The following is a 14,594-nucleotide window of genomic DNA, read 5'->3' on the forward strand; positions in this document are numbered from 1 at the left end:
TGTTATAGGAACAATATTTTTTGTTTAAATAACCATTATGAAAAAAATGAATAAAGATGACAACTTTTTCTAGGTTTTGAGACAACGTGTAACAGCAGCACCCAGTCTGTCCTACGTTGTGCAAAGAAAATTCAGCACGAAAGCACATTGAACAGTGCAGGTAAACAAGAAGAGTGTTTTTAATTTTAAATGTTACACTAATTAGAACCAACATCAGAAAATGGAGTTTTATAAGTGAAGGATAGCAGAGTACTCGATATAATGCTTAGAAATAGCATTTCACAGGTATTTAACCTTTATATCCATGATGTTCCACAAACACTTCCTTTAACAGTGTGTTTTCTCAGTGTTGTTTCATAAATGATCTGCTTTTTTGGTATAATTTACAGACGGTTGATGACATTCAAAACTGATAATTTATGTTGAATTTTTATGATTTTGTACTAACCAATAATGTTATGAAAAGACAGTTTCACTTTATTATGTAATTGTTAAACTGATCAAGCAGTTTGAGAAAATTATGAAAAACAGTGATATTATGAATGATGCTGTCCTTAAATCATTATTATTTAGCTTTTTGTTGTTGTTACACATCTGCAAAGAGAGATGAAGCAGTGGTTAAAATATTGGCCTAGTATTTGGGAAAACTGCGTTTCAAATCTCCTTCCATTCATTCAGATTTAGGTTTCCGACACCTCTTTAAGAGATTGATTTCCTACCTATTGTCAGCACATTTCACTTTCATACAAGGCTGCACTCCAGACAAATATCTTCATAAAAGACTTCCTAACGATTAAATATATGTTAGATCTCAACAAATTCCTCTTTTTTGGGAATCTTCTTCTTCTTCTTCTTCTTCTTCTTCTTCTTTTTTTTTTTTTTTTTTTTTTTTTTTTTTTTTTTTTTTTTTTTTTTTTTTCCCCTCTCTCTCTCTCTATGGCAAGCCTGCACTTTATATCATCCATACCTTAGCCATTGTCAGTTATTGTGCTGCCCTTATAGCAAAATTTTTTATTTCTTTTAACGTTTTGTCTCTTCATCTAGTCTAATTACCTTAGCATTACCCTTGCTTCACTTTTATTAATGTTCATCTTACAACCTCTTTTTCAGGACATTATCCACTCCATTCAACTGCACTTTGCCCTTAGCTGTCTGTGACAAAATTACAGTGTCATTGGCAAACCTGTAATTCTGTTTCTTTTTCTTCTTCTCCTTAAACTTGAATTCCCTTACCAAATTCCTCCTGGATTTTCTTCTGTGCTTGCTAGGTGTACATATTGAATAACATTGAAGATAAGGCTACAACCCTGTCTTACCTGCTTCGTAACTATAACTTCCGTTTCATTTCTATCATCTCTTATAACTTCCATCTGCGTTCTGTACAAGTTTTAAATAACCTTTCACTCCCTGTATTTTATTCCTGCTACATGAAAAATTACAAACAATGCGTTCTAGCCCACAGTGCAGAAAACTTTCTCTCCGTCTACAAATGATATAAATATAGGTTTGCCTTACTTCTGCCTATCTTCCAAGATAAGTCAAAGGGTCAATATTGCTTTGTGCCTTCCTATATTTCTCCAGAACCCAAGTTCAACATCTGTGTCAGTCAAAAGGCTGCATACGCGCTGCCTCTGATGACATCATGGCCAGATAGCTACCAAAAGCATTTTCGGTAAAAATAGGACGTGAACTCTGAGGACTGTACACCTGTAATGTTGACAAAACTGCATGGTAATTGGCAAGATGATTTTCCACATTTAAGGTGAGCAATTACATTTTGGTGATTAGAAGTCAGGGCGATAGACCATTTTACATGGACCTTTCCTTACAGGTCACCGGCAAATTGTTAATAGTGCTGTTCAGATAGGAACATTGTTTTTGTTGTTGTGGTCTTCAGTCCTGAGACTGGTTTGATGCAGCTCTCCATGCTACTCTATCCTGTGCAAGCTTCTTCATCTCCCAGTACCTACTGCAGCTTACATCCTTCTGAATCTGACTAGTGTACTCATCTCTTGGTCTCCCCCTACGATTTTTACCCTCCACGCTGCCCACCAGTACTAAATTGGTGATCCCTTGATGCCTCAGAACATGTCCTACCAACCAATCCCTTCTTCTAGCCAAGTTGTGCCACAAACTCCTCTTCTCCCCAATTCTATTCAATACCTCCTCATTAGTTATGTGATCTACCCATCTAATCTTCAGCATTCTTGTGTAGCACCACATTTCAAAAGCTTCTATTCTCTTCTTGTCTAAACTATTTACTGTGCATGTTTCACTCCATGCAAATACTTTCAGAAACGACTTCCTGACACTTAAATCTATACTCGATGTTAACAAATTTCTCTTCTTCAGAAACACTTTCCTTGCCATTGCCAGTCTACATTTTATATCCTCTCTACTTCGACCATCATGAGTTATTTTGCTCCCCAAATAGCAAAACTCATTTACTACTTTAAGTGTCTCATTTCCTAATCTAATTCCTTCAGCATCACCTGTCTTAATTCGACTACATTCTATTATCCTTATTTTGCTTGTGTTGATGTTCATCTTATACCCTCCTTTCAAGACACTGTCCATTCCGTTCAACAGCTCTTCCAAGTCCTTTACTGTTTCTGACAGAATTACAATGTCATCGGCGAACCTCAAAGTTTTTACGTCTTCTCCATGGATAGGAACGTTATGATGTGTGTGTGTGTGTGTGTGTGTGTGTGTGTGTGTGTGTGTGTGTGTGTGTATGAACTTTCACTGAATATATCAGTCAGTTTAAACTCAAAACTATTACTTATAGTCATTGTTCCTGATCCCAGTGAGTAAATTGCCAGTAGGAACATTTTCTTTCAGAGAGCACAATGAGTAATGTGGACTTGGGGATTTGAAATTATGATCAGTATGTTCTCCATTGCTTTCTGGCTAACCGCAGAAATAGTTTTCTGGCTCTTGTTAATGACGAAGATTATTTACCCGCCACCCCAAAGTAACAAGTTTGCTTTTACTTTAAAAGAAATACTTATACACTTTTAATTTGCATAAGATGGTTGGTCTCTGCCCAAATTACACACAAACACTACACAGCACTGCATGTGGTTATAATTATCATCGCAGATCCTGGGCATAGGAATTTTACAGTTATACTACACAGCTCGTGGTCTTGCGGTAGCATTCTCACTTCTTGCGCACGGGGTCCTAGGTTCAATTCCTGATGGGGTCACGGATTCTCCCTGCCTCGAGATGACTGGGTGTTGTTGTTGTTGTCTTCATCATCATCATTAATCCCTGTTACAGTCAGAGGAAGGCAATGGCAAACCAGCGCCACTAAGACCATGCTTAGTCGCCAGTACGGGTCTCTTGCATGGTTCCATACACTCCTCGGCGTATGGGACCGCATCAAGACAGTTTACAGTACAATGTCAGTTGTTAATTATTCAATTATGGTAATTTTTACCATTCCCTGCTCTATGTTACCTAAATAATCGTTGATTTTATAGTATAAATTATTAAAGAGATACGCTTTAACTCCTCCTCCCATGAACCATGGACCTTGATGTTGGTGCGGAGGCTTGTTTGCCTCAGCGATACAGATAGCCGTACAGTAGCTGCAAGTACAATGGTCGAGTATCTGTTGAGAAGCCAGACAAACGTGTTGTTCCTGAAGAGGGGCAGCAGCCTTTTAAGTAGTTGCAGGGACAACAGTCTGGATCGAAATTAGAATTATATTAATACCTTCAGCTGTTGACGGGCATTGATATATATCAGCGGGGACAGGTGAAAATGTGTGCCGCAACCAGGACTCGAACCTGGGATCTTCTGTTTACATGGCAGATGTCCTATCCATCTGAGCCACCAAGGGCACAGAGGATAGCGTGACTGCAGGGACTATCTCACGCATGCCTCTCGCGATACCCACATTCTCACCTTGTATGTCCACACACTACATTCGTAGTGTCCCACCCTAACACACTCATTATTCGTGGAAGACATTGTTACCAAGTCCCGTAAGATTTCAGGGAAATGTGTGTGCATCCGTACAGGAGGAGGTCATGGCCGGTATTGCCAGAACAATATACTTATATGGATATGGTGTCTGTTCTTTCAGACATATTTCCCGAACTCTTACGGGACTTGGTAAGAATGTCTTCCATGATTAATGAGTGTGTTGGGTGGGACACTACGAATGTAGTATGTGGACATAAAGGTGAGAAGTGGGTCTCGTGGGAGGCGTGCGCGAGATAGTCCCTGCAATCGCACTATCCTCTGTGCCCTCAGTGGCTCAGATGGATAGAGCATCTGCCATATAATGAGGAGATCCCAGGTTCGAGTCCCAGTCGGGGCACACATTTTCACCTGTCCCCGTTTATATATATATATCTAAAAACAAAGATGATGAGACTTACCAAACAAAAGCACTGGCAGGTCGATAGACACACAAACAAACACAAACATACACACAAAATTCTAGCTTTTGCAACCAACGGTTGCCTCGTCAGGAAAGAGGGAAGGAGAGGGAAAGACGAAAGGATTTGGGTTTTAAGGGAGAGGGTAAGGAGTCATTCCAATCCCGGGAGCGGAAAGACTTACCTTAGGGGGAAAAAAGGACGGGTATACACTCGCGCGCGCCCACCACACACACACACACACACACACACACACACACACACACATATATACAGACACAAGCAGACATATACAGAGGCAAAGAGTTTCAAACGTGGAATGTTTCCCTCTATTTTTTATATATATATATATATATATATATATATATATATATATGATCTGGCCTTGTAACATTAACCAAAATGGCCTTCTGTACTGGTACTGCAAACAGCTGAAAGCGAGGGGAAACTACAGCCATAATTTTTCTCAAACGCATGCAGCTTTACTGTATGGTTAAATGATGATGATGTCCTCTTGGGTAAAATATTTTTGAGGTAAAATAGTCCCCCATTCAGATCTCTGAGTGAGACTACTCAGGAGGACATCGTTATCAGGAGAAAGAAAACTGGGATTCTACAGATCGGAGCATGGAATGTCAGATCCCCTAATCAGGCAGGTAGGTTAGAAAATTTAAAAAAGGAAATGGATAGGTTATAGCTAGATATAGTAGGAACTGGTGAAGTTCAGTGGCAGGAGGAACAAGACTTCTGGTCAGGTGAATACAGGGTTATAAATACAAAATCGAATAGGGGCAATGTAGGAGTAGGTTTAATAATGAATAAAAAATAGGAGCCCCTGTAAACTACTACAAACAGCATGGTGAATGCATTATTGTAACAAAGAGACACACGAAGCCCATGCCTACCACAGTAGTAAAAGTAACTGGAAGCAGTTACTTACATAAATTATCTGGGAGTACGCATTAGGAGTGATTTAAAATGGAATGATCATATAAAGTTGATCGTTGGTAAAGCAGATGCCAGACTGAGATTCATTGGAAGAATCCTAAGGAAATGCAATCCGAAAACAAAGGAAGTAGGTTACAGTGCGCTTGTTCGCCCACTGCTTGAATACTGCTCAGCAGCGTGGGATCCGTACCAGATAGGGTTGATAGAAGAGATAGAGAAGATCCAACGGAGAGCAGCGCACTTTGTTACAGGATCATTTAGTAATCGCGAAAGCGTTACAGAGATGATAGATAAACTCCAGTGGAAGACTCTGCAGGAGAGACGCTCTGTAGCTCGGTACGGGCTTTTGTTAAAGTTTCGAGAACATACCTTCACTGAAGAGTCAAGCAGTATATTGCTCCCTCCTACGTATATCTCGCGAAGAGACCATGAGGATAAAATCAGAGAGATTAGAGCCCACACAGAGGCATACCGACAATCCTTCTTTCCATGAACAATACAAGACTATAATAGAAGGGAGAACCGATAGAGGAGTATGGATGTAGATGTAGATGTAGAAATCTACCATCTGGTGAGCAAGATGTATGAGACAGGTGAAATACCCTCAGACTTCAAGAAGAATATAATAATTCCAATACCATTGGAAGCTAGTGTTGACAGGTGTGAAAATTACCAAACTATCAGTTTAATAAGTCACGGCTTCAAAATACTAACACAAATTATGTACAGGCGAATGGAAAAACTAGTAGAAACCAACCTCGGGGAAGATCAGTTTGGATTCCGTAGAAATGTTGGAACTCGTGAGGCATACTGACCCAATCTTAGAAGATAGATTAAGGAAAGGCAAACCTACATTTTTAGCACTTGTAGACTTAGAGAAAAGTTTTGAAAATGTTGATGGAATATTGTCTGTAAAATTCTTAACGTGACAGGGGTCAAATGCAGGGAGCGAACGGCTATTTGCAGTTTGTACAAAAACCAGATGGCAGTTATAAGAATCGAAGGGCATGAAAGGGAAGCAGTGGTTGGGAAGGGAGTGAGACAGGGTTGTTACCTATCTCCAATGGTATTCAATCTGTATATTGAGTAAGCAATAAAGGAAACAAAAGAAAAATTTGAAGTAGGAATTAAAATCCATGGAGAAGAAATAAAAATATAGAGGTTTGCCAGCGGCTTTGTAACTTTGTGAAAGACAGCAAAGGACCTGGAAGAGCAGTTGAACAGAATGGACAGTGTCTTGAAAGGAGGATATAATATGAACATCAACAAAAGCAAAACAAGGATAATCGAATGTAGTCAAATTAAATCAGGTGGCGCTGAGGGAATTAGATTAGGAAATGAGACATGTGAAGTAGTAGATGAATTTTGCCATTTGGGGGGCAAAATAACTGACGATTGTCGAAGTAGGGAGGATATAAAATGTAGACTGACAATGGCAAGGCAAGCATTTCTGAAGAAGAGAAATTTGTTAACATTGAGTAGTAAAGATTGAGTAAGTCTTTTCTGCAAGTATTTGTATGGAGTATAGCCATGTATGGAAGTGAAACATGGACGATAAGTACTTTAGACAAGAAGAGAATAGAAGCTTTTGAAATGTGTGCTACAGAATAATGCTGGAGATTGGATGGGTTGATCATGTAAGTAATGAGGAGGTACTGAATAGAATTGGGGAGAAGAGGAATTTGTGGCACAACTTGACTAGAAGAAGAGATCAGTTGGTAGGTCATGTTTTGAGGCTTCAAGGGATCATCAATTTAGAATTGGAGGGAAGCACAGAGGGTAAAAATCATAGAGGGAGACCAAGGCATGAATACACTAAACAGATTCAGAAGTATGAAGGTTACCATAGTTACTCGGAGCTGAAGAAGCGTACACAGTATAGAGTAGCATGGAGAGTTGCATAAAACCAGTTTTTGTACCAGTGGCGGACACATATGGGGGTGCACTCCCCCACCCCCCTCCCCCTGTGGAGCCGCCCGCATTGCCACCCCCACCAGTCAGCTTGTATGCTATTTGTTTGTTTCTTTCATCAGTTGGCTCGACTGAATCGAGTTATCAAGTAGTTGTACTTTCCTATGTAAGATGTGCGTCCGCGTCATTGTATTTTATACATTTCTGTCTGGCACATAGGTAGCAAACACATACCTACGAGAAAAGCCGTGGCCATTCTAGTGGTCTCGATACATTATTCTGTCTTGGATTTGTTTGAGAAAAGTCGCAAATATTCTAGTGTATTGTTGTTAAAAAAGGGACTAATGGGAGAGATTCTTCAATACAAGCAAAAGAGCATAAACGCCCTTAATGATCATGATTCTGTTGTGCAAGCGTTGTCTGTTTGTCCTAGATCTTACTATCCTACTTTGCACACTGTACAAAATATTTGCTTGTCTACTTGCATCTGTTGCTGCAGTAGAAAGAAGGTTTCAACATTGCGGCATACAAAGACATGGCTGAAGTCAACAATGGAGGAGGATCGACTTAATGTCTTAGCTCTGTTGGACACCCACCCTGACATTGATTGTCCTATTGACGATGTAATTAACCAATTTGCCAGGAAGAATAGGCACATAGAATTCATAATTTAAGGAAGAGAAACACAACTGTAACTTTTTTTGTATCATAAGATGGCATTGTCATGTATAAGTGTTCACTCTGTTGAAATAAAACTTTCTTAAGCTTTACATGTGACTTGATTATTTTTTATTACAGTAAAAGTAAAGGTAACATCCCCTCCTTGAAGTTTTTCTATATTCACTACTGTTCTGGACTGAAAATCACAACAACATGCTTTAACCAAGGTTTTAAATATTTTTGTTTCAGGGCAGTTTATTGTGTGATTTTTATTCCTTTGTTTAGAATGCTGTTTTCTATTTTTTTAGATGTAAATTTGATCTGAGTCTTATTCCTTGATCATGAATGCTGCTGTTTGAGAGAGAATTGCTGATGTTGTTCTTCATGTGCTGAATAGAAAGGTGTGTGTACACAGATAATGCTGTTAAAACCCCAGTTGTTGGAACAGATCTTTACAGGGAATTCAGTTAGTATTTTTATTTATTATTCTCATGTCCTTATTCTGTAGCTTGAAGAGTATGTTCATGTTTTATAAATGGGTCATACAGAATGATTCCTTAACTAAGGAATTAATGCTGATAACAATTCAGGTGGGAGTCCATTCATAAAAGTTTCGTGATTGCTATACAGCTTACAAAATTTTCATCCCCATTTAATTTTACAGACTTATTTCCTCTATAATTCATACTGTTTGTTTTCTTTGTGATCATGTAACTTTATTTCATGATGACCAATTATAAACATTCTTCAGGGATAAAATGACACAGCCTGACGAGAAAAGTAAAGTGGCCAGAAGCAAGGAGGATACTAAATTAAACTTCACAGGATGAGAGAGTATGTAATATTATGTTTTATATATCACACCACACCACAACGCCAAGAGTGACTCTCTTCTGTCTCTCAAAAAGTGCTAGAAGAATGGAATCTATCCTCATGTTGCCTCTGTACTCGCCAACAGTGGTCATCCTGGGTAGTACAGAATCACGATTTTTCACTGAACGCAATGCAATGTCATTCACTAGCATTCCAGCCTTGTATCCTCTCGTGAGGCTAGCTGGTGCACAGTTGTTGTAACTGGTCCTTAATATCCTGGGACAGAGTTGCAGTCCAAGCTGGTCTCACATTTGTTGTATCGGTCTCAGATCTCAGGATCTTGCTGGCCACAGCAGTACCTCAGCATCACACACATAGTACTTGGAAGCATGTGCTGTGTGTGAACGAGCACTATCCTGTTGAACAATGGCACCATGATACTGCCACATGGGAGGCAACATATAAGGATGTAGGATATCTGTGACATACCATTAGCCTGCCATCAGAGTTCCCTCAATCACTACCATTTGTGACCTGAACTCATACCCACACCACACCACAACACCAGGAGTGGCTCTCTTCTGTCTTTCAAAAAGTGCTAGAAGAATGGAATCTATCCTCAGGTTGCCTCTGTATTCACCGACAATAGTCATCCTGGGTAGTACAGAATCAAGATTTTTCACTGAACGCAATGCAATGTCATTCACCAGCATTCCGTCCTTCATAGTCAGAACACCCTTCCAAAAATGACATTTGCATTGTGATGTTAATGGCAGCCTTCCCACGGGACAGTGATCACCTAAACTGGCCACTGCTAGTCTCTGACCAATGGGATGGGACGACATAGAATGCTGAAGTGAGTTCATCACTTGTTTACGGGGACCAGAGGCAGATGTGAAGGGATTACAATATGCATAGTGCACAATACAGCAGTCCTCCCTTTTGGTGGTGAGGAGTGAGTGACTGATGAGGATGTCTGCCCTATCATTCCCAAGCAATCCAACATTGAGCCAGAGTCAGTGAATCCACAGTGCTTATGAAGTGTTTGGCTGATTGTTATGGATGGCATATGTTGGACCTAGAACAATATTTCCTACGAGAGCACAGACATGAAACGAGGGGGTTTCGGTTGAGCAGTTTGTCTGCTAACTGTATTTCCACAGCTTCCTTGACCCCTGAATCCCAGTAGGATTACGCTATGGCCAGTATCTTGACATTCCTGTACTCGATGATATGGCCAGTGGAAATACAATATTCGGCCACTGGAAACTTGTTGGTCCATCGTAGGTGAGTGTATTGCTGGTGTAAAATGCATCATTCTTTTACAAGATATATAACTTGTCCTGTTTATCTTTTAATTCATAAGGAGTTTTGTATACAGGGTGTCACATTTATATTGACTACCCCAAATAACTGTTTGTCCAGATGCAAATTACAAAATGTTTCAAGCAAATGTTCTTCAACTGTCAGGGGTACATCAATCAGCATGATCGCCTTTGTTGTAGCTTTGTTTTTTACAAAGATATGAACAGCATTATGACTTTATTAAATGGCACCCTGTATTTTTTATTTGGTAATTCATTTCCTCTCCTAAAGACCTATTAAAAATGTATCACAGTGAATCATTCACTGAAACACAATGCTATTAATTACATAACACAATATTGACTTTGAGCCCAGGATCACAAACTCATCCACTTGCTGAGTTGTCAGAAAACAAATGAAAACCAAGTAAAATCGTAACACAAAATCAACTTTGACTCTCCTGTACCATTGTCCAGGAGTAGAACATTCAAAGGTGCTCAGAGTGGTGACTCTGGACACCGATACACTGGTGCACTCGTTGAATGAAAGAATTATTTACTGCTTCCAGTGTTGCCTGCTAAAGAGAATTACAAGCAAGCATGATATGTTCCTGCATGTCCTCTGGAGTTGTTGAATATCGTGATAGACAACTTCTGACGGCTAAAGAACATTTGCTTGAAACATTTTGTTATTTGCATCTGGTCAAACAGTTATTTAGGGTGGTCAAGATAAATGGGAGACCCTGTATACCACCTTTCATAAAAGTATCCTTCACAGATCTCAGAAGATGTAATGAGTAAATATGTAGACAATTCAGCGATGGTTGCTTTAGGAAAGAGCTTGATTTTTGCTCGTACACTAAAACCCTTGCCATATCTTTTGTGAACTGAAGAAGCCATTAGAAAAACACCTGATTATGCAGCTGAAGGAATAAGGAGTTAAGAAGCAACATATCTTTGTCTGAAAGAACTGCACCTCGCAACCTCCAGAACAATTCCCATATGGTAATTCTTCCAGGAGACAAGGGTAATACCACAGTTTAGCTGCTGAGAAATGTCTACATGGAGGAAGTGTACAACTTACTTGAGGACACAACATATCATAAGACTGCCAATATGGTTGCACTGTCAGTCGTAGGATGGCATTCACGTATCGTACAGCTGTTAGGCACCTTCAAGGACCACCGGCGGTGTACATCGGCCCCACAAAATGCCACTCCGAAACAGCAGGGAACCTCTATCTCGCTGCACTCGCTGGACAGTGTGTCTAAGGTGTTCAGCCTAAACGGGCTGCTCCAAACACATCTGCGACGGTTGTCTGGCTGAAGCCATAAGCTACACTCATTGGTGAAGAGAATGTGATGCCAATCCTGAGTAGTCCATTCAACATGTTGTTGGGCCCATCTGTACCGCACTGCATGGTGTCAAAGTTGGACCTCGCCACGGACATCGGGAGTGAAATTGCACATCATGCAGCCAATCGTGCACAGTTTGAGTCATAATACAGTGTCCTGTGGCTGCACGAAAAACATTATTCAACATGGTGGCGTTGCTGTCAGGGTCCCTCCGATCCATAATCCATAGGTAGCGGTCATCCACTGCAGTAGTAGCCTTTGGGTGGCCTGAGCGAGGCATCATCGACAGTTCCTGTCTCTCTGTATCTCCTCTATGTCCGAACAACGTCGCTTTGGTTCACTCTGAGATGCCTGGACACTTCCTTGGTGAGAGCCCTTCCTGGGACAAAGTAACAATGCAGATGTGATCAAACTGCGGCATTGACCATCTAGGCATGGTTGAACTACAGACAACACGAGCCTCGTTCCTCCTGATCGGGTATCAGATCCCCTCCGTCTAATAGGCGCTGCTCATGTATGGTTGTTTACATCTTTGGGCGGGTTTAGTGACATCTCTGAACAGTAAAAGGGACTGTGTGATACAATATTCACAGTCAACGTCTTTGTGCAGGAGTTCTAGGAACCTGGGTGATGCAAAACTTTTTTTCATGTGTGTATATTACTGTATATATGTTAATTTATATTTTTGAATTCGAGAAATAATAAGATCAAATATTTCAGTAAAGTAACTTAAGTCAACCATACTATGAATGCCTGGGAAGACGATGTCCAAGCGGTATTCACAAAAGCATTCACTTTGTAGCAAGTATTTTAAAGGAAGATATACAGAATAATAGAAAATGGCAAATCTGTGACAGCAAAAAAAAATACATTTCTCATTTTTTTCCACTAGTGTGAAGTGCTGTAAGTGTTGGTGGGATATGTCACTATGCTTGATTGCTCCAATGTAGTGTTCCGAAACTGCTAACGCAATAAATTAGGCCAACTCTTTTTTATTGGAAGTCTCAAATATCTTGATGATGAGAACTCTGAACACAAATATACAAAACTTCCAATAATACAGTCTCTGCTTGAGGCTAATTCCAGATAGCAGTATAATATTTGACTGTGCTGGTTACAATTACATATCAGTCACTGTTACAACATATTCCATACGGCATTCAAATTAACCAATGAGGACCAAAGAACTACTGCTCAGGATCTTGTGATACAATTCCAGGATTTGTTTCTTTGATGAGAGTCTCCCTGTCACAGGTTGGTGAATGTGGATGAATACAGGAGAGTCAAGTGATTGGCTGCTGTTATCAGAGTTAGCAAGCTTCTTGCGGGCTGCTTTCCTGACTGGATGATGTCATCATAATCCTGGATTGGTGCCTACGGGAGGTGTGGCAAAAGTAGTTTATCCGCCAAAGGTGACCTCTGCTGAGCAATCATCGGATTGGCATAGATCACTGCATTGGAGGCATGGCCAGCAACTGGGAACACAACAATGTGGAAAGGGATATATTCGGCAAGAGTAACGGGAGTATCCAACACCCCTCTCCCATACAGGAGGGTGGGCCTAAGCCTCGTCTTCGACGGCCGCAACCTGTAGTTGTGAACAATGTCTAACTGTGTCATGGTCTCCCTGCTGATGCCGCAGGAATCTGCTCTTGGCAGCATCAGTCATGTGATGGCATCTGTGATGGTAGGTCATCATTATGAAATCCCTCCCTTCCAACATGCAAAAAGAAGTGTGTGGAACCTGCAATCGGAAAAGACGTACAGGACTGGCAAGCAGACATAACTGGGTACTGCATTCAGAGCATGGTGACAGGAGGTCAGTGTGTCTTGTTGTAATGTCCGAGCAAAGTCCCCCCCTCTTGATGGCCATGGCCCCGATGGTGAGCTGCTGTTTCCCATACCTGAAGTCAGTAAGTCCTGCTGTGTCCTGGTGGTGATCTGTGGACCGGGTCTGGAGAGTTTGCATCGGGCACCCGTGCTGGTTTTCTACTACTGACAGATTGTGGTGGAAGGAACTTCCGTAAGCAGAGAGAAAGATGAGGGGACTTTCTCATAATTTAAGTTAATCACTAGATGTTTCGTCTGAGTTTCGAAAGTGTGGATGATGCAGGCGGTGGCTCGAAGCCACACCCCTATAATAGACATAGATGCAATACATGTCCCATACATCCTCCCACCACCACCACCACCACCACCACCACCTACTCCAGTCTGGTCACAAACATCGAAGGCAGGGCTACCTTTGAAATCAGTCATGTGATCTACAAGCTAAGCTGCAATCACTGTGCTGCATTCTATGTGGGGATGACAACCAACAAGCTGTCTGTCTGCATGAATGGCCACCGACAAACTGCGGCCAAGAAACAAGTGAACCACCCTTTTGCTGAGCACGCTGCCAAACATGACATCCTTTATTTCAATGACTGCTTCACAGCCTGTGCCATATGGATCGCTCCCACCAACACCAGCTTTTCTGAATTGCACATGTGGGAACTTTCTCTGCAGTACATCCTATGTTCCCATAACCCTCCTGGTCTCAGTCTTCATTAGTTACTGTCCTCACCCGTCCAGCCCCTTCCCTGTTCCCATTCCTGCACTAAACAGCCGTCTTCCCACCATCACACTAGTCTTTTTACTTCTCTCCTTTTCTGTTACTTTCTCCCCTGCCCACCGTCTAACCTGCAGTACTTCACTGTCCGCTACCCCCACTGTACTATACTTCCTCCTCCCCTCCCAGCCTCCTCCTTACCCCCACCCTGTCGCCACTCCTGTCATGCACTGATGCTGCTGCTCGCAGTGTGGTTTCAGTTGCTTGAGACTGTGGTTGTGTGTGTGAGTTGCCTGTGCCCATGTGTGTGTGTGTGTGTGTGTGTGTGTGTGTGTGTGTGTGTGTGTGTGTCATCTATTGTTGATGAAGGCCTTACTGAAAGCTTTGTGACAGTCTTTTTGTTGTATCTATCTGTGACTCAGTGTCTCCGCAATATGGTGATTAGCAACTTTCCTTTTCATAATATTGTTATGTCAGTGTAGTGTGGTACAACCACTACAAAATAAACATCAATTTATTATAACTCTCAAATACTGCAATGAGAACTCTGAACACAAGTATATAATACTTCCAGTAGCACAATATCTACCTTAGGTTAAATCCATGTAGACTGTGCTGGTTACAATAACAAGTCTGTCACTACTGTAATAGACTGCAGTAT

General features: G+C 41.1%; 1 protein-coding gene across 1 annotated transcript in view; it reads left to right on the forward strand.

Moving 5' to 3' along the window:
* LOC126171884 (trichohyalin-like) overlaps positions 1–14,594 on the forward strand; it is a 125,004-nt gene that overhangs the window by 96,545 nt on the left and 13,865 nt on the right. The window contains exon 5 of the mRNA XM_049920837.1: positions 74–160. Coding sequence (XP_049776794.1) covers positions 74–160 — 87 coding nt within the window. The remainder of the gene's footprint in view (positions 1–73; positions 161–14,594) is intronic.

The sequence above is a fragment of the Schistocerca cancellata genome, chromosome 1, assembly GCF_023864275.1.
Source record: "Schistocerca cancellata isolate TAMUIC-IGC-003103 chromosome 1, iqSchCanc2.1, whole genome shotgun sequence".
Taxonomy (NCBI): Eukaryota; Metazoa; Arthropoda; class Insecta; order Orthoptera; family Acrididae; genus Schistocerca; species Schistocerca cancellata.